Genomic DNA, 19,694 nt, shown 5'->3' with positions numbered 1-19,694 from the left:
ACTTATTTGTGTACTACTTCAAAACCTTTCTTCAGTCTTTCAGCTCAGAAATTCTCAAATATGTTCAGTGCAAAAAGTGAAGGATTGAAAAAAACCCCAAATCCTCCACTATTCAGGGCTTGAAAAGTAAGACAAAGGTGAAATTATTTGTCCAGATGTACAGAAGAGGCAGACATTGTTAACATAAATGTTGGTTTGCAAATATTCAGCAGCACATGGAGGCATGTTTTCTGTTTTAAATTACTAAAATGGTTTAAAAAAAATTACTGAATTACGATTCTCTGTAACTGAAATATAAGTATTTTGTTGAAAAGCTAATATTTTAAATCAGAAAAAGATGAATATTAACTGTTCCCACACTTCAGAAACAGTTAAAGAATAAAAGGAGTCCTAAGGCCATACCTACTTATTTTCTGAGATATGTGGAGATCAAATGACTACCACAGGGTGAAAAAATTAAATAAAACCCAGAGTATCAGATTGGAAAATTAAACATTAATGAAATTTTGCAGAATTCTGAAAGTTACTCTTTCTGCATGCAGAAAATCTTTTCTAGACAGCTCCGTTGACACCAAAAAGATGCAAACCTAATGTCTTGGCTCACTACACCTTTACAAAATGTAAAGGATAAGTTCACTGCCTCTGATACACAACACAGGTCAATGCTGACTGCATAACCTCCATACTCGCACACTGTCTTTGAATTGTGTTAGTAGAATTCAGCAAAACTTGACTCACTATACAGTCAAAATTATGTTATGGCAGCCGTGAAGTGTTGGTATAACACAATCTTTTTCAAAATTCGTCGGAGAATCCTTGCGTTGTTTTCTTTCAGAAGCAAATAAATGTGAGAATGTGTTTCTTGCACTACTGGATATTCCTAAAGACAAAATAAATATAATAATTCTGTATAATGTAATGAAAATTAGAGGAAACAGGAATAGATCCTCTTCTCAACAGGCAAAATAATTTCTGAAGTTATATGTTCAGCTCATGGAAAAACATGAAAAAATGCATTCACCCATCTGTCAGCCATGCTGAAACCAGATTTGCAAGAGGAATATTTTAAAAGATAGCTTTTTAAAAAATCTAGAAAGTAAATAAATTAAATAATGGCATTTTAAAACAAATTCAAATTTAAGGACAAAGTACTCTGTGCCCTGGATTCCATGTTTACAGAATGTGGATCAATGCACATATAAGAAAAATTTACAAACAAGAATTTCAACAGATTATGTTTCTTTCCATGTCATATATTAATTTCTTCTTTGGAAAGCTATGAGATCTCTATATTGAAAAGTGTACATGAGAGGGAGAGTTCATGTAGGTACAACTGTCAAAAACTTATCAGTGTTAGTTCTTATCAATGTTGTTACACGAACCTTCCTTTTTGTCTTCTGCAGGAATCTTCACTTTTGTGTCTGTTATATCTTTGAAAGAGGCCAGAAACAGTACTACATCTCCTTTTTCATTCTTTATAGGAACAATATCCAGTAAGCACCAGAATGAAGACCCTGCAAGGATAAAGAATGATTTTAATTCAAACAGCTGTCTTTTAGCAGAGAGGGGGAAAAAAAAAAAAAAGTGAACTACTAAATCTGCAACTCATGTAATTCTTAAAAAAAAAAAATAAAAATAATCTTATTTAGAAGGTCAGTCGTCAGGGAATCACAGATGTTCAGCCCATTTAAATCTCTTTGCATCATCGGTTGAAGCTCAGTAATACTGCTTTCCCTAGAAGCAAGACATTAATTTAAATGCAAAATTTATCTACAGGGATCATTAATAGAGTTTAATGAAGCTGCTTACTCCTCTGAAACCGTGCTTTCCTTTGCGCTCTCAATTGGTGTTGCTTATTTTACTGGAATAGCTTTCACTTTGTTACCCTGACATCTGAAACTTGCATGTTTACTGTAGAATCATTCTACCTTAACCATCTGACTTGATACTCATTAAAATCACTTGACAGAAGACCTGATACTCAGAGCATCATTCCACTAATTCAAAGATATTTAAACTAATCAGACATCAGCCTTAGAACAGAAACAGAATTAAGTCCATGCATTTTACAGATTATGAGATTTATAATACCATACATCATCTGTAAGATTAATATCAACTATCTTCCTTATTGTCTATAATGTTCACCTTGTTAAAACTTAAGTTAGACAATGCTGACTTTGGGGATAGTTTTAATTCTCGTAAACTTCTGTCCACACCTGCTACATAATTATATGGTTTAAAATAAACTGTTATTGTTGTCACTGGTTGTGTCACATGTCCTGTTTGCAAGATCAGTTTTTCAATTCCAACAACATCATTTGTAAGTTTGCTGTTAATGCAGACCATTCATAACAGAAGATAATGAATGCCTAAATGCTGGTAATGCACTAGAAGTATAATAGCGATAGCAGCAAACATCCTATATTCCAATCCCATCCATTCTGGGATCATTCAGCCCAGTTGAGTATTAACACTACCACCACCACCAACCAGCCTACTAATGATTTATAAGATATATAGTACAGCTAGATAATTACTTTTTTAGTTTTAAATTTCTTTTTGGGGCTTCTTACACTTCCACAATCATGTTCCTTACCAACATACTACTTTAATTAGTAAAAAAAACCCATCATAGTTCTCAGGTCCACTGCTGCCACAGCTGATTACTGCCAAAGGATCAGCTGAGTTTTAGATGGTTCCTTAGGAAAAGCAAGCAGATGAGTCACTTCCCACTCTATTCACTATCTTTGGAACTCCGCAGTTTTGAAAATTAACTGGACACACCAAGATCCCGATTCAGCTTTCTAATTTAAATTTTCAACTGGAAGTTTCCTGACTGTGAGGGACATACGTAAGCATGGGAGGTGAACCAGCAGCTTCACTTTTGAAATACCACCACAGCTGAAGGTACAACAGTATGCTTCAAAGGAAGTTCATCAGATCCTCTCTGTCCTGGTCAAGCCTTCCAAGAGGCAGACTGGCATCTTTGAGCACAACACTACTAGTTCAGTCATCAGGTAATACTTCCACTTAGGTATTTAAAAAAGGGACAGGGAGAATTGGGAATAGGAAGAAAGAAGACTGAAGGAGAAACAAATCATGGGAAGAAGCATATTTTCTTTATATTGGGTTTAAATATCCTTATTATGAAGATGAATACAGAGAAAGCAAAGAAGTCCTTTTAAAAGAAGGTAGAACTGATGTCAGAAGCAAGGCATTTCTACTGTTTTTTCTTGCATTTTAATTTTACACTCTTCATTCATTCTTTGTACAGATTTGACCCTTTTATCAAAACTTCTGGGAAAAACTGCTCAGCAGCGTTACTGCCAGAAGTGTTATAGAGGGCCATCACCCTATCAATCTGAAGTGATGCATTTGAAAAGCAGCAGCATTGAGCAATTTTACTTTACCCATTATAAATCTTAAACTGGACAAATTCTTATTTATAAAATTATACTCTGCCTGGCTGCATTCTAGCAGTAGTCTCAGTTGTACAAGAAGGTGCTCTGACATCCTTCCTTTAAACAACACGAATAGCTGCAACGGTCTTTTAAACAAGTGTTTGAATCTCCTCCAGAAGTAAAAGCATATCTGACTCTTTTCAGTTGTTTCATGCCTTTTCAAGCCACATGCAAACACAGAAATTAGTTATTTAAGATGGCTCCTGGAAGAAACTTGTAATCATCACCCATGTTCAAACAAATCTAACTCAGTTATCAAAGAAACACGTTCAGTAATATTATCTAAAAAGGCAGATTTATAGGTTTTAGGAAGTTATTGTAACATGGTTCATCATTAGAAATAGAGACACATCCATTTAACATTTCGTATTTTAATTCATTTGCTCTTTTGTATAATCAAAGTATATTCAAATTCTTTGCAGGTAAACGTTAGTCACTGAAATTGTTCCACAACCTGTCACCATTTAATGTCATTTGTTTTTTCTTTTCAATCGTATTTTCGGTCATTATCTGTCCTCATTCTCCTCATCCTCTGTAAATATATCTGAAGATATTGTGGTTAAGTATAGCAATTATGCATCAAAAATTATATGCACTAGCAAAGAAAACACATATCCAATACATGCGTTGGCTATTACTTTCTTGAAGAGTTCCAAACTAAGCTTTGCATGGTGGAGCTGTTAGTCTTGGGACTACTTATACAGTCAAGATTAAGAAGTCCTAAGCTGAGCTTGTTGGCTTGGTTTTTTTATTCTTCTGCCTTTACTCTGCAAGAAGTAAAAGAATATGAAGTACTCTTCAGGACTAGAGGAGATGATCCAGTTTAGGTCAGGACTAGGTCAGTTTGTTTTTGCACTCTGTGAAGAAACAAAGTGTGCTGTCTTTTACTATTGAGGAGCATTCCTGGAAAAATATACTGATCCAATGCAATCTGTTATGTAGCTTTTACTAAAAGCCAGCATCATATAATTCTATGAGCCAAAAGAAAAACTCATCAAAAAATGTAGTGCTCTATTTTGTTACAATTCTTTTGAGTGTACTCATTTGTAAGACAGAAATTCCTTTCTTGCTTCAGATGGTGCACACTAATATCTTCTGTATTGTCAAGAGTCACCTATCAAAGACATTTCTTTAGGAGGTTTATTTATATACACACACATGTTATTGCTCCAAGCCACCACTCTTGGAAAAGGAGTCTAATCTTTCTCTTCCATTATGAACTGAAGGTTCAAAATATATTTTAATAACCTCAAGGCTTATATAAGCACATCACAGGGAAGCAGGAAAGAGATCAAATGAAGCATAATCTTATCACAAAGCAACTTGGGTATAGTCCACCTTTTATATATACATAAAAAAGACTGCTTTGTGGTCACTCTCTTTACCACCCTTTCTACCTTTCCTTGTTCTGACAGTTAGAAGTCTGTTCTCAGACTGAAATAAAAAAAAAGGTCAAAAGACCAACGAATTTAAAAGGGAGATTCTGTACAAAACCCTGTTGTCAGATTGCCAATAGCCTTCAGAGCCAAGTATTCCTTTCACTAGAAGATAAGGCCTGCTTAAACCAAGGAACAGACTCAAACCATTAGCCCTATTGGTGAGCTATGTGTACTCACCATAAGATAATACTCACTCAAACTTTAGTCATGCTCACCTTAGATAAATTACAATTAAATATTCAGAATGGAAGCCTTTGGTGGATATCTGAATATTGAACATAGAAATGAAATAGGACTGACAAACTTTTTTTTTTTTAATTCTTCACAAAAATTGATTTTGCACCCTCATAAAAATTTTAATTGAGCTTTTCTGCAATATCATCTTAGCCACACATACTCCTATGAATTACTTAGAACCAGTGATACATATGCAAAGCTATATTCTTCTTTTGCTTTTGACAGCCTGGGAATAGTTTTGTCCAGGCAGATAAGTTTAAGGCTTCCTCTTTTTCCCACGTATCAACTGTCAGTAGTTATACCCACTTCTAGACCTTCACTTCCTCAGGACTACTCGCCACACCACCCTCCAGACAGACACCAAGCCAGCTTGTGTTACCACTTATGTCACTCAAAGGGAGGAAATAACAAATGAACAAATTCCTGTAATTTACGTCTACCCCACTGTGGTGAGAAGAAGAGGGATATAGATGAAGAGGTCTTTCATTAAGCTCTGGATGTGTACGTAACATACCAGACTAACCAAATGTAATGTTTCATAGTCTAAAAAACTGAGTACCTGAATTAAAAAAGACAGTTTAAATGTTTTGCATATTAGATACACAAGTCTTGTGGCACAAGACAATCACTCTTCAAGAAATAATTGTCATGATATATATGCATAAGGGGGCAGAATTAGGCAGCACAAAACATCATAAATATGACAGATTTCTTTGTTTCAGTATTTGACTTAGTCAACTAAGTGTTCTTTCAAGCAGATGTAAATCAAGCCTCAAAACCACTAAAACTCACCACCCCAACTTCAGGGATTTGTTATGCAAAAGATAAAAATATTTTTATATAGATGGCTGTAACAACTTGTCAATAAGGTTGATGCAAATCTTCAGCATTACAGCATGGTCTCATTGACAGTGTTACTAATTGTTAGCAAAATAAACCTGCTCCTGGATACAGGATAATGCCAGAGAAGTTTTAGCATGCTCATTTCCACTTTTCCATCACAAAAAGTGGGGACTACAAGACTGACAGACCAGGATGCCAAAGACTTTGCCCGGGGAAACCAAGCTCTCTCTTTCATTAGCTTATCCAAAGATTCTCAGTGTCATTGATAACATTTCATTTTGAATGTTTTGACAAGATGTCAAAATTTTGTTGAGGAGAGCAAAGTGTAAAGAAAAAAACAATGCTTTTTAAGTTTGTGGGTTTTTTTTTAAAAAAAAAAGCCAACTGAACTAAACAGAAAGGGAGTGGAGCTGGAAGAAAAAGTATATAGCTATAATTAGAGTACTTTCTCATCAATACTTGACAATGATCAATTAACACAGATAATTCAAAGTTTTGCTGCTTTAAGCAAATAAACACCTCATTCTTCTCCATCATCTCTACAGAAAACACACCTATGTATTAACGAAATCTACCATACTTTTTCTTCCTTGAATTCTGCTACTGTATCTGACAGCTTGTGTGCTATACCTTAGTGAAGTCTTTGGTCTGGCAATAGTGCGGGAACACTAACAAGAACAACATATGGGCTATCAGATAACTGACTTAAATGGTCACTGATGCTTGTGCCAACAGTTTCATAAAAGTAGTAAAAAGGGCTCAAGAACTTGTTTCACCAGGTTCTGTATGGCAAACTGATCATGCTTGTATCCTGTCAGAAACTCTCCCTGCAAGTTTTGACAGTCATTGTAAATCCATTCCAAAATATCTTAAGCCAGAATACAGTGGTATGTCAAGAACTCGGTAGAGGGAAGGTGATATATAAGATACCTTGATAACAAAGTAAAAATTGCATTTCAGTATGAAAAATTAGGTGTTAAACATGTGGAGCTAATTTAGAAAATTCCGTTAAAAATATTTCTGCATCCATCTGTATAGGCAATGGAATACCACATGAAATGTTAAAATATATGACATCTCATCAGAGAATGTGCAAATCACCCATTCATGTGTTTCCATCCTTTTTTTCTGATCTGAACTTCAACCTACGCTGTGTTCCCTGTGCTGCCAGGTACTGCCAGTACTGCCAGTGACTCACATCATGTTGCCCAGCCTAACTTTTTCTGCCATCACTGCCATGATGGAGAGAAGGACAGAGGGAAAGGATGTTCTAAGAGAGACACTTTTTAGCTCAGCAATCTCCTATCCTTGCTTCTCCTGTAAACTGCCAGTGATAAGCAGAGACAGGCTTAACCCATCTCCATATATTACTATGTGAACACAGACATTGCCTGTTATGGCAGCTCCTAGTTTGAGTGCATAACTTTTCCAGCCTTAGTGTTCTTGATATTTTTTGCATGCAGCAGCTAGCACAGTCTGCAGTGCACATTTTATGCAAACTAATTTATGAACTCCAGCACATCTACATTTCAGCTTTGTTTACTGAGCTTTCCTGTCTCTCCTTTTATAATTCCACTATCTTTCCTACTTAAAAAAACTTCATCTCAAAATCCTCTAGTTATATTTTAGTTTTCATTGAGCAAAAGCAGTGAAGCTAAGTGATGCCTATTAAAGCCATGTGACATACATTATCCTTCTGTGTACTACTTACTTTTTGTCAGCTCTAATTTCCTTTTCCTATCTCCATCCAGCTTAGAAAAAAAACACTGCATTTAAGTAGATAAATACTTCCCCTATGTAATATGTTTACCAGGTTACATTTATAACAATTAGCAAAATACACAGGATTATCTAAAAACTCAGTTAAGTCAATGAAATATACTCTGCTTAAATGCAAAAACTTCAGGACGGATTCACAAATATTATCAGTCTGCAGTTTATTTTTCCTCCACCTCCAATGATCATTATTCTGTCGTGGTCATAATAGTATCAGGTATTCAGCATTTGTCAGCTGACTCCTGGGAATGTACTAATTGACACAGACTATTTATATAAATAAATATGAACTTAAGGTACTTTCCAACCCTAACTATTCTATGATTCTATGATTCTATAAGTATCTACAGTTGAAGTGGAAAAACCTCCAACAAAACAAACCAAACAAAAACCAAACCAAAATACTGTTTCTTCAATATTATTATATGGACTGTTTCAGAAATAGGCTCAAGTCTTCCTGAGCAGCCTAGTCTACTTTCTTCAGTTGAATTCTGCTTTTTTAATTGCTTAGATTTGAGCAATCCCAAAATGAGTAGTTTCTTTTCCCTTGATTACTATATTTTTGAAATATATTGTTAAAACTGTGCTTACAATCTATGGCCTTTATTCCTTTTGGATTTTCAGAGCTGCTAATCCAACATGTAGATGTAATCACAGCAGTAAATATGATTTCTCAGTCTACTGAGGGATGTACTTTGGGAAAAAAATAAAGCAAGAAATTTTCTTAAGCCAGGATGATCTCTCCTATATGTGTATGTATGTGTGCATATATATTTATGTATATAATTATATATATGAAAAACGCTATATATTTACACACACAGTTTGTATTTTCTCTCAGTTTCTCCCTGTAAGCTGCCTAAGGACTTTGAAATTGTGTCTGGTGTTTTGACATCAGGAGAAGCAATAGCTTACATTCATCTAAACACAGGCACGTTTTCAAATGATGTTATTTTGCTTTTAAGTTCATTATTTATTCTCTTTAAAAGAAGTCTCAAAATTACATGAAATTTCCTGTAAACAAAACCACAGCAATATCAAACAGACCACTGCACTTTACAAAGAAAATTTTCCACCGAGTTTCAAATACCAAGTGGTAACAATATAAACAAAATATCTTTATGCAAGACACTTTCAGGACCCTGTTTCTAGGGTCTTTTCCAGTGGCAGAAACAGAAGGTCTGGACTTTGTGATATGTGACGTTTTCCAGCACTGGGAGAGGTGCTGGTCCCAGCCTCATGCTTGTTCATATAGCTTTAGACAGATGTTACATGCAGAAAGTGCATTCTGCTGGTTATTTCTCTGCTTACATTTGCAAAGCTCCGTTTTAGAAACTGATAATGAATTTTCCACTTCTTTTTCCATGAAGTTTGTTCAGAGAAGTTTTTTTTGCTTAATGAGAATAACAGTGCCTCTATAGTTCCTATCATTTTAATTGTATCTGTTCATATTAATCAGCAGTTTTCAGCAAGCTCGAGGATTTTCAGTTGAGCTCATAATTCAACCTGCACTTCACCTGCTGTCCATGGACACCTTTCTGGAAGGAAGTGGCTAAAGCTGGGACATAATAAGGGGTCAAGTCATGGATCCAGACTGATATCTCCATCCTGTCAGGTTTATTTTTTTTGTGCAGAAAGGTTTTGAAACACTGTGGAATTACAAAACACTGTAGAGAGGATTAAACTTCCCAGTTCACCACTTGAACCCATGTGAGCACATGCTGTAAACACACTCTGAGCCTGAAAAGAATTATAGTAACCCTGCAGATTGGAAAGTAGCAGGTTTTAACCTTTTAATTACTTAACTGCTCTATAAAATCAGACTGCTTTTGCAATTTCCTAGCCAAATCCGTGGGAGAGTTTGACACATAATGCTACCATGACCCTCTTCCTGCTCTTCCAGAAAACTAGGGAACTAATGCAAAACCCCATCACAATTGTCAGCATGGGAGGTGGCAATTAGTCTATACCATGATCCAGTGTGTGGATTTGGGGATCATGAACAAAATAAGAAAATGTCAGTAGAAGGAAGGCAGGTAGCCATTAGAAGAAATGGTACTTTGATTTTTATTCAACCAAAAACCAGCCTAACTCAAGGTGAAGCATGGGGACAACAAGTCAGTTTTTAGCTAAAATGTGGTTTAAAACTAAGAAAAAGAAGAGAGAGGCTATCAGTAGCCTCAGTGTGGCCATAAAATTGTGAGAAAATTTGAAGAGTGACTGGTCTGATGTAGTACAATAGGTAAATACCTACCTCTCTTCCCAAAAATGGATGTGTAGAAAGTTGTATAATGAAATAGATCTTTAAAAAATGCAAAAGTGCATTCAGCATTACTAACAGCCATTCATATTAAGTGTTGTTGGAAGCTCAGGGCACCCGGGTGGAAATACTAATCTCTAAGCATCTGTAAGCAATGAAAAGCCCATCACTTTGTAACAATGCAGTAAGCAGCAGGAAACTCTCATATGGATTTATTTACTTATCAATGTGCTTCTAGGAGAACAAATCTTTTCTCAGTGAATTATGTTTTTAATAAATCATGTTGCTATTGAAAGAAGCTATTAGCCAATGTCACTGTGAGTGCCATCAGAGCAAAGTATCAGCACTGTCAGTAAGTAAACAGCAGTCTTGTAGAAGTCTCATCAAATTACAGCAAAGGATCTCAGATGTTTTAGATCACATGGTACACAGGGGATTTTACTACCCTTTTTTTTTTTATCCTCTTCTAACTGAAGTTCATCTCCTTTGTTTAGTGTCCTCACAGGCTTTTGCTGACTGCTTCACTCGAGGCTCTGCAAATTTTAAGGCAGGGTCCTCCAGAGGAGCAGAAGTCTGCCCTGTCTTTCTCTTCTGCTGCAGAAGCTGGTACTGTCTCTAAAACACCTACACACTTCAAGGCTACACATCAGAGGCCATGGGTAAATCAAATGAAGCGTTAGGAGAGAAAAGGAGCCAAAAAATTCCCTCTTCGGTGAAACAGAGGAAAATAAGGACATGCTTTCTGGCTATACCCACAACTATACCTTTTTTTTAAAAAAAAAAGAATGTCTTCCCCAAAATCAGTGAAAATTTCTAATGTTTACTGAGCTATATGGAAGGGGGAAGAGAAAAATAGAGAGAAGGGAAGAGGGAGAAAATAAGGAGAGGGGAATGGAGAGGTGAGGGGAGAGGAAGAAAAGGAAGGGGAGAGGAGAAAATAGGGAAAGGGGACAAAGAAAAGAGTGCTTTTAAAAAGATACAAATTATTGTTTATGGCTCATGTAATTGCAATTAGACATTATTCTCAGATTATTTTTTCAGTGTTTCTTTCTCTTTTTATTCCCCTACTCCTGTATTTTGTACTATAATTTAGCTAATGTGAGCAAAGCAACCACAAAAGCTTTTTAGCTTTTTTATTTTTAGAACAGCAATGGAGCAGCAGTGAGGTCATGTTGCTGAGATATTTTGCTGAGCAACCGATCAAGGAGCTTTCTCTACATTAGTGACTAGACATCACTAGAAAATGGATATCTCTGTATGGACGTTTGGGTTTGGTTTTGTTTTTGTTTTTTTTTTTTTTTTTCTCAAATAGAAAATTCTTATTAATGCCTCTTCTCTAGCTGCTGGGCTTAACATTTCCCAAAGGCATGGTGGATTTCAGAAGGTTGTTAAAACAGGGAGTCAGTTAATATTAAAAAGGTACCATACAACTCCCATGTTTCAAAATGATACTGGACATTTTCAGACAACCATTAAAAGTATGTTTTTAAATTTCTTGTTGGAAAAAAGAGATATAATTTCTGCAATGAGCAATTGTACTCTTGTAGAGAGGAAAAGCTTTAGGAAAACCTAATTTTCTTTCATTTCAAAGGAAATTAATTTTTATTAAGTTTCTTTATAATTAATTAAATCTTCTATAATTTTAAATTAGATTAATCTCATTAAAAAAAGCTTTCTGTCTGTTTAACATAAGTCATACATTAACTGCAAATAATGTAATGGAGCCTTTGTTATCTTGTAGCCACGTTATTCAACTGTAACCACAGCAGAGGCTATATGGATGATGCTTCATGGCTTAAGGCTTATTTCATTTGCCTGTGACTGTTACTGATGCTCATGTGAGAATACTGTTACACCTAGACTTCAAATGGCCTTTTGTCTGATGGCATCCAGTGACTCAGGTGAAGACTCTGACTTTCACCCTTCATACATTCATATTCTGCTCATCTGAAACAGACCTTGAACCTGACTTTCCAGATAATACCTATTCTCCAACACTAATGAGAAGAGCCAAAATACCATGATTTAATCATGCTGACTCTAAAAATTAAAAAAATTAGGAAATAACTATATTATGCCTTCATGACCTTACAGGTTACTTGCCACATCTTTAGGGGCCAAGAACTACTAGCCACATACCTAAGACATACCTCAGAAGGTGTTTATATCAGTTTACACATAGAGAATGGCAAAGCATCCCTTGTGTCCCTGTGGTCTGTCACAAATGAAACTGTGATTGTGCCCAAGGCCTAGGGAAACTGGAAACAGAGGTTGCAGCAACACCCATTCACTCCAGTCAGCTTACAGGAGGGATTTTTAATTGCCCACAAAAGGCTGTGCAAACAGCCCTGTTTGCAGGGGTGCACAGATACAACAGGCAACACAGGGAAGCCAATCAAATGTCCTTAAGTCAGAAGTGGCCATCACTGATTACATAGTGTCTCACACAATTTACTTTCAGACAGAAAGAGGCCAATTTCAGAAAGAGGCAAATTTCAGTGAAGGAAGATTGTAGGGCTGCAGGTCTTAAGAGGTTATGAGTAAGAACAGACCTCATTTTAAATACTACAAACTGATGTCTGAGACATAGGAAGTGAGTCTGATACGGTCATAAGGGAACTAAGTTATAACCTTCTCAACAGGTGAAGATGGAAAAGCTTAGACTGCACTAAGTCAATGATTATAGGGCTTATTGTATAATCATCTTTGTCTGTAACAGAAGAGGAAAAAATCCACGCTGCTACATATTTATACTTCTGTCTGTGGCATTGTGAAGCTCTCATTTAACTACATGTACTTGCTATTGATAAATTTCTGCAGTGGTCTGGCAGGAAGAAAAAGTAGTATTTGTCTAAATGTAGTTCCTCAGTGTAGTGTCCATTTGCTTTGAGATTACTCTAAAAAAAGAGATTCAGGGACTGAGCTCTTTTCTCACAACTCACTTGAATTCAGAAAGGTTACTTTGCATTGCCATTATCATAATTGACAACTTAATTTGCTGCAGATGTTTTGAAGAAAGTGTAGAAATAGTAAGAGAAGAAAAAAATCATTTAAACAATCAGCTCCTAAGCTATATAATTTAAAAACTTCTTGAAGAAGGCAACAATCATAAAATTCCTTGTCTTTAAATTGTTTCATTTTCTGTTTGTTTTCAAAAACCAATACAGCTGTGATGAATAAAAGGTTAGAAACTGACTGAGCAATCAAAATATATACTGAAACTATGATGGGAAGTGTCTTTTGAGTAAAATTTTCAAAAGGCATCTCTCTCTGAAGCTGCTGTTGCTACAGATCTGAACACTGCTCTGTGCTAATATGGCAGGAAATACCCTGGATGAGAAGGTACAAAGAGTTTAACTATTCTAAGGATTTGCTAAAATGCCAAAAGGAGAACACAGATAGAGACAAGTTCTCATCCACTTCTAGTCAATTCCAGGAGGATTATTTTCTAGTTTGCTCAGAGTACAACTGCTGAAGATCATCCTCCTATTAAGATCCAAACCCAAATGAGAAAGACAAGGAAATCTTGCATTTCATCCCACAGACATTTATTCAGCTCCTTACCTAACTCCTTGCAGTTCACTCTTACTCTGTACAGTGACAGCTCAGAGCAGTCTGGAACTTCCATGAAATTGGATATTACACATGGGTTGCTGGAGTTGCTTTAGTTATAACAATCATTCCTTTAACTAACGACTATTGAGCATAAGTGATATGTTGATTCTTAAATGATGGTTAAATAGCTGTGAAAGGCTCCATATTCCAGCTTACTAAATTCAAACTATTAAGAGCTTTAAGTCCCTACTTTGAATCACTACTTGTTTAGAATGAACAATCTAATTAAATGATAAAGACTAAATCAGTTTTAAACTGAGTTTAGATCAAATTAAAAGTATTCAAATATGTGACATTTAAGAAATCAACCCATATTCAGTTTTGGAAGCTTGAATTTCTTTCCCAGAAGATGAGACATATATGTAAAAAAAAATAAATTAATTACTGATTTCAAGCTTCTACATTTTAGATCAAATCCAGAAGAAACCAAGTATAATTTATTGTGTTCATACATCCATTTCTCTTGCAGTCTTTTATTATCATAATGATGTACTCATTACTAAGCTTCTAATAAGTATGCTAATGGACATTCTTTGAGCTCAGAACTAGTTCCTTCAGAACTATCCCTGAAGCTGAATTCCTATTCCTGAAGTTTGCCCTGAAAGTCTTAATTTGGTCTGGTAGCTAGGCCTATGTATCTATATAGTCCTTTTGAGGCTATTATTCCCAAAGTTCATATGTCTTAAAATATTTTTAAAAGATTTTCCTGCAATGAAGGCATCTTTTTTTTTCTTTTTTTTTTTTTCCACCTCAGACAAATGTTGAATAAGCCCAACAGTTCAGAACTTCAATCTTTTTTCTGAAAAAAGCCCCCAAAAACCAGCAAATCACAAAACAAACCAAAAATGAAACTAAAAAAAACCCCAAAAAAACATTTTTCTGAAAAGGATGATTTAACAAATATGCTGCCTGCAGTTTGCAGCTCTGTAGAAAAGGAAAAAAAAAGCATTATATTTTAAGATTAATTTTGCTTTTATCAAAGAACCATCTCATGTTATTTTAATACCTATTCATTTCTGTTTCCCAGTAGTACAGAAATACATGAAAATGAAAAATACAAGAGGCACTCTGGGAAAATTATTCATACTCAGAAAATGTCTTGGAATGGCTTCTAGTCAAATTATACACAGGGATGCAAGTAGGACAGATTGTGGGAATTCTTTTATCCTAAACGATTTCTCTTTATCTATTTATCTGTGGATCAGCTACTTCACTGATAAGCAAATTGACCTGCAATCTCTTTCTGCCTGCATTTATCATATCTATGATAGGATTGAAGCACCTCTTCTTAGTGCAAAGGAATCACGCAAAGTAATCACAATTTATCATTCAGGACAAAGTGAAATGAATATATTAGCTTTAGTTCTTTAATTTACATACATTAAAATCTCTTCTCACCATGCCCCCTCATCACTATACAATGCTGGAGAAAAGCAGCTCTTATCCTTCCAGATTAAGACAATTTTTTCCTATATTCAGACATGATTTACACATTTGAGACTTTTTTAAACAATCTTCCTGAAACATGAGCTTAAGAAACTGTGGAAGTCTCTTTTAAATGCTAAAACGTAATAACAGACATCCTCCAAGCCTCCCCAAAAAGGCAAGAGGAAGCATTTAGCAGCATCTTCAGAATAACATCAAAATTTCATACTGTGAAAAATAGCAGTCAAGAACACAAGCCAACTAAGAAACATTTTCCTAAGTCAGGGAAAGTGACAAGCCTAACAAGGCTTCTCCTATCACTCTAAATCAGACTATCTTCTTTCCAATATCTAGTTATTACTTTTAGAAAATAACTTTCTGAAGTATTTAATATAATAATATTTGAGGTGGAAATGTTTCATTAGTAACGTTGTAAGCAGGATCTATGAGGAAAACATGTGGCCTAAACATATGCCTAAAAATTCTTGCCATTTAATGAAACAGAAAGCAATACTCAACAGACCTCCATGGATCTACTGAGCCAAAGGATCACTGAGAAGGTATGGAAGCAATCCTGTCAGTATCTCACTTAGTGTCACCTGTTTAAAGATCACGTGAATGTGAAGATCACATGAATGATGGCAGTGTAAATGCTTACAGAATAGGTACATTGAAGGTGCCTGATAAAGCAGGTGATAAGAGTGCATCATGGGATGCTTTCTTCCATGGCTCACTCATATTGGCTACGAAATGGTCTTTCTAAATGACCTGCCATAAGAGTGAAAACTTTGGCAGTGCAATTTGAAATGCATTGAAGACTATGGAGTTGCTTGATGCCCACATTTTGTTTAGTGTGACAATACATACCCTAAATATAAAATTTACTTAGAGTGCTGCTTATCCAGCTTTTGAAAATTATTATTATGGTATTTAGATATAGTGGCTGTGGAGAATGAGTCATTTGGTTTCATTCAAAGTTCTGAGCATTTAACTGATGGGACAGAAAATTTTACATAGCCAATGTCTACCTTATGGTGAGTATTTTTAATTTTTTAATTACAGTTTCAGCAATAAGGGATAAGAACTTCAATATAAGGAAAAGTAAAAAATGCAGCATCACACTGAGTGCAGATAGCACAGTCTCACTTTGCCATTTTGGACCCTGAATTTCTTCTGTGTAGCTTTGTAACTTGTCATATACTTATATGAAATCAGTAACACTAATATAAACATAGTCTCAATATGCACACAACTATCTCTATTCAGCTCTATTCTTGTAGGTCTGATTACAGATATACGATATCATTATATAAAAATGCATGCTATTTATTATATGCATAAATGTGAAGATTCATTTCTGGGACAAAAAAAACAGGAAAGAAGAAACTTACCATTCTTCTTATAGAACATGATTTCTCCTTTGAATTCTACCTTTTCCTCCAATGATTTCTCAATTTGAAGAATCATCTGCTCATTTGTTTCAGCACCAAGTAAAAATTTACAGCTGCAGCTCTTCTGCATGACTTCAGTTCGTGCAAATCCAGCAAGCTCACAGAAGCCATCTGAGCAGTATACAATAGGGAATCCTTTAGCCACCTGAGCATTTGCAAGGATGAAGTTACTATCTGTAGAACACAAAAATACAACATGAATTACAGCCTGAATTCTACATCATTTGACATGAGACTTCGACTTCATAGGAAGGCACTACTGGACATACACTTAAAAGCAAAATCCCAACTGCCTGCAAACAAGAATGCAACTTCTGGTTTTACACCATTGGTCTGAAATAAAATCAAGTCCAACAGTCCACATAGCACTGTCATACGATGGTTCCTCATGCTACATACCGCTTGCCTCATGCATCATCAAACTGTAATTTATAACTATCTCTGAGACAGATATCAGCACATGAACACAACCGCTTTGACCAAAGACTGATGACAAACAGAAGCTTTGGAGAAATTTCAAAGGTGCTCTGTTATGCTGCCACTCAGACTACTAAGTTGCCTGAACAGACACACCTGTATCTTAAAAGAAAGTTAAGCTCTCTATGCTCCAAATAAGCTAAAGTTGACCTTTATCAAAATTCAGACAAATTTTTTTATATATGATTTACCAAGAGAATCCTTAAAAGTAGAGTTGTGGGACATTCTGGGGCTTTTTGCAGTTGTTTGTCCTTTGTTTTATATCTTTTTTGTTTCTTGGGCTTGCTGGTGGTTTTTTTTTTTTTTTTTTTTTGTTTTTTTTTTTTTGTTGGGTTTGTTTTTTTTTTTGTGAGGGAAAAAGATTTCATCCAAAAGCACTGTCAGCTGTCTTTCAGAGCACCATACTTCTTCCAGATGAAACAGGCACAGCAAAGATTCACCATTCCATTACACCTTAATGCACTTGTGTAAAATGTAACTAACATGCATGATAGATTAACTAACAGTATCAATGATAAATTAAAAAAATAGCATATTGACATGGACATCAATCAACCAAACCCAATGTTTTAATTTGAGTTCAAATCTTTGGCAAATCTCACAGCTTAATAGCTCATTTCCAGCCCTTCCTGAAGTGTCTTTGGAGTGTTTGTGCCTTAGACCTTCATCTTTGGCTTACACCCTTTCCAGATAAGATACGAATGTCTATCCACCTTTTACTTTTTGCCTGTGCCTCCTTATCTTGAACTAAGGGGAAAAAAAAATATAAATTTTATGGGGAGAATCTATCTGCATTTCATTTTGAAGGAGGAAAGACTATTTTTCGCTTGTTGCTTATTAAGGAGTGTTTACCTTACAGCTTGCTAGAGGGAGCTTAGGAGCAGTCTAGTCCCAAGACAGTTACCTCACATTTTTCAGGACTGTGTGCATATGGATTCATGTGTATGTATTAAAACAAAATGCTATTAACTAACCCAAAATCCCTTGATATATATTCATAAATTTAGAGAAATAATGAACTATTTTAATGGAAAACTCAGGTTGGTATGCCTAATCCCCTTACAGGGATATATTATTCATGAATGGGGAAGGGAGGGACAGAATTCATAAACTAAAATAAAAAGAGGAAAAATACATCTGTTTCAGCATTAACTGGCACAAAAGTTATACATTCATTAAATTTTAACAGGTTCACCTATGTTAGTATTTATTGACACAAGGGATAAAATACTATGACTGATATTGCTAAGATTTCAGTACTTTAAAGACAATGCTGAGGTTTATTAAATGATCAATTTGCTCTTAAAACTTTTCCTCAGTTACTCACCTTTCACTTAAATCTACTTAAAGTCTTCCAATAAATGATTGTTATATTAAAGCAGACTTTTCTCATTTTCCAAAAAATACGATTTAAAAATGCATTCTGGTTCAGTGCAGTGCTTCACTTAGCCTGTCATTTTTATTTGCCTAACTAGGGAATAAGTATCATTACCATTCATGCACTGACATGCTGCTCCCCCTGTCAACACAAAACTAAATCCCCATTCTGCCAAAAGAATTAAAATCAGGTACTTGCAGTGAAGTTTAATGGCGGTGTTATACTGTAAGACTTGCAGATCGTATATCCCAAATGCATCTGTAGCTATCAAATTAATTTACTCCTGGGTGTCTTATTGTTTAAAACACAATTATATGATGCAAGGACTTTTTTCCCCCCTTTAAATTCTAATTGTTGTGAATTGCATGAAGCAGAATATGGAACACTGAAAGGAGAGAAAGGGTGAGGAGGATGCTTTTGGAGTGCAGGAAGGTTTGCATATCATTATGAACAGGAATACGCTGGAGCTTACCAAGCACACCGTGATTTTATGAAAAATCTAAGATGGAAAAATTCTGCTGTCATTTACATCAAAATAAACCTGGATTATTTTGAGTTTAACATTCATAGAAGAAAACAATGTACTTCTGAAAGCCAATCCAGTGCTGGCTAGAATAAGAGGCAACCTTTCTGTTAACATCCGCAGATGTCTCCTAAGGCTTGTAAGCCTAATATTGCTGAACATTTTGAGTACAACAGTAAAACATCAACATCAGGGAAATACAATCAGAATTACATTCTCTGTTCTTCTTGAGCTTGAAGTTCAAATCAAATGATGAAAGATTTGCCTGTAATCCCAAACTAGCACACTATTTAAATGATTTATTGAAAAAAATCCTTATTATATTTAAAGACCAAGCAACATGATTGTGTCCAATTAGTTTCATCAAATTCTTCAGTAATATTAAGTGATATTAATATTTACCTATTACACAAAGTAATTTATATATATATATATCTTAAAATATTCTGGTTAAAAAATTATTTACTTCTGTAATTTATTTTCATGGCTTGGAATCTGTAATATCACTATTGTAATATCACTAATGTGCTATTCCTAGAGCACATCAAGCACCATAAAATATTTCAAAAAAACCCAAGAACTGAGGGTGAAACTGATAACATTCAGGCTTCAGTGTGGCACAAATAACAAACCCAGCACTTAATTCTGTGACCTTCAGTGACAGCTAGCTAAGTCTTAAAATCCAGAGTAGAAAGAATGGCATTTTATAGAGAATAATTTATTAGAAATCTATGGACTGGAAGACAGAACTTTTGTTACTCTTGAAACTCACAGTAGGTAAGTTGCAATGAGTCATGCAAACCTAT

General features: G+C 35.2%; 1 protein-coding gene across 1 annotated transcript in view; it reads right to left on the bottom strand.

Moving 5' to 3' along the window:
* KCNH8 (potassium voltage-gated channel subfamily H member 8) overlaps window positions 1–19,694 on the bottom strand; it is a gene marked incomplete at both ends in the record, with an annotated part of 183,384 nt that overhangs the window by 107,196 nt on the left and 56,494 nt on the right. The window contains 2 exons of the mRNA XM_080610383.1: window positions 1,383–1,514; window positions 16,451–16,684. Coding sequence (XP_080466509.1) covers window positions 1,383–1,514; window positions 16,451–16,684 — 366 coding nt within the window. The remainder of the gene's footprint in view (window positions 1–1,382; window positions 1,515–16,450; window positions 16,685–19,694) is intronic.

The sequence above is a fragment of the Psittacula echo genome, assembly GCF_963264785.1.
Source record: "Psittacula echo genome assembly, chromosome: 2".
Classification (NCBI taxonomy): Eukaryota; Metazoa; Chordata; class Aves; order Psittaciformes; family Psittacidae; genus Psittacula; species Psittacula echo.
This window is presented reverse-complemented; position numbering and strand designations above follow the sequence as displayed.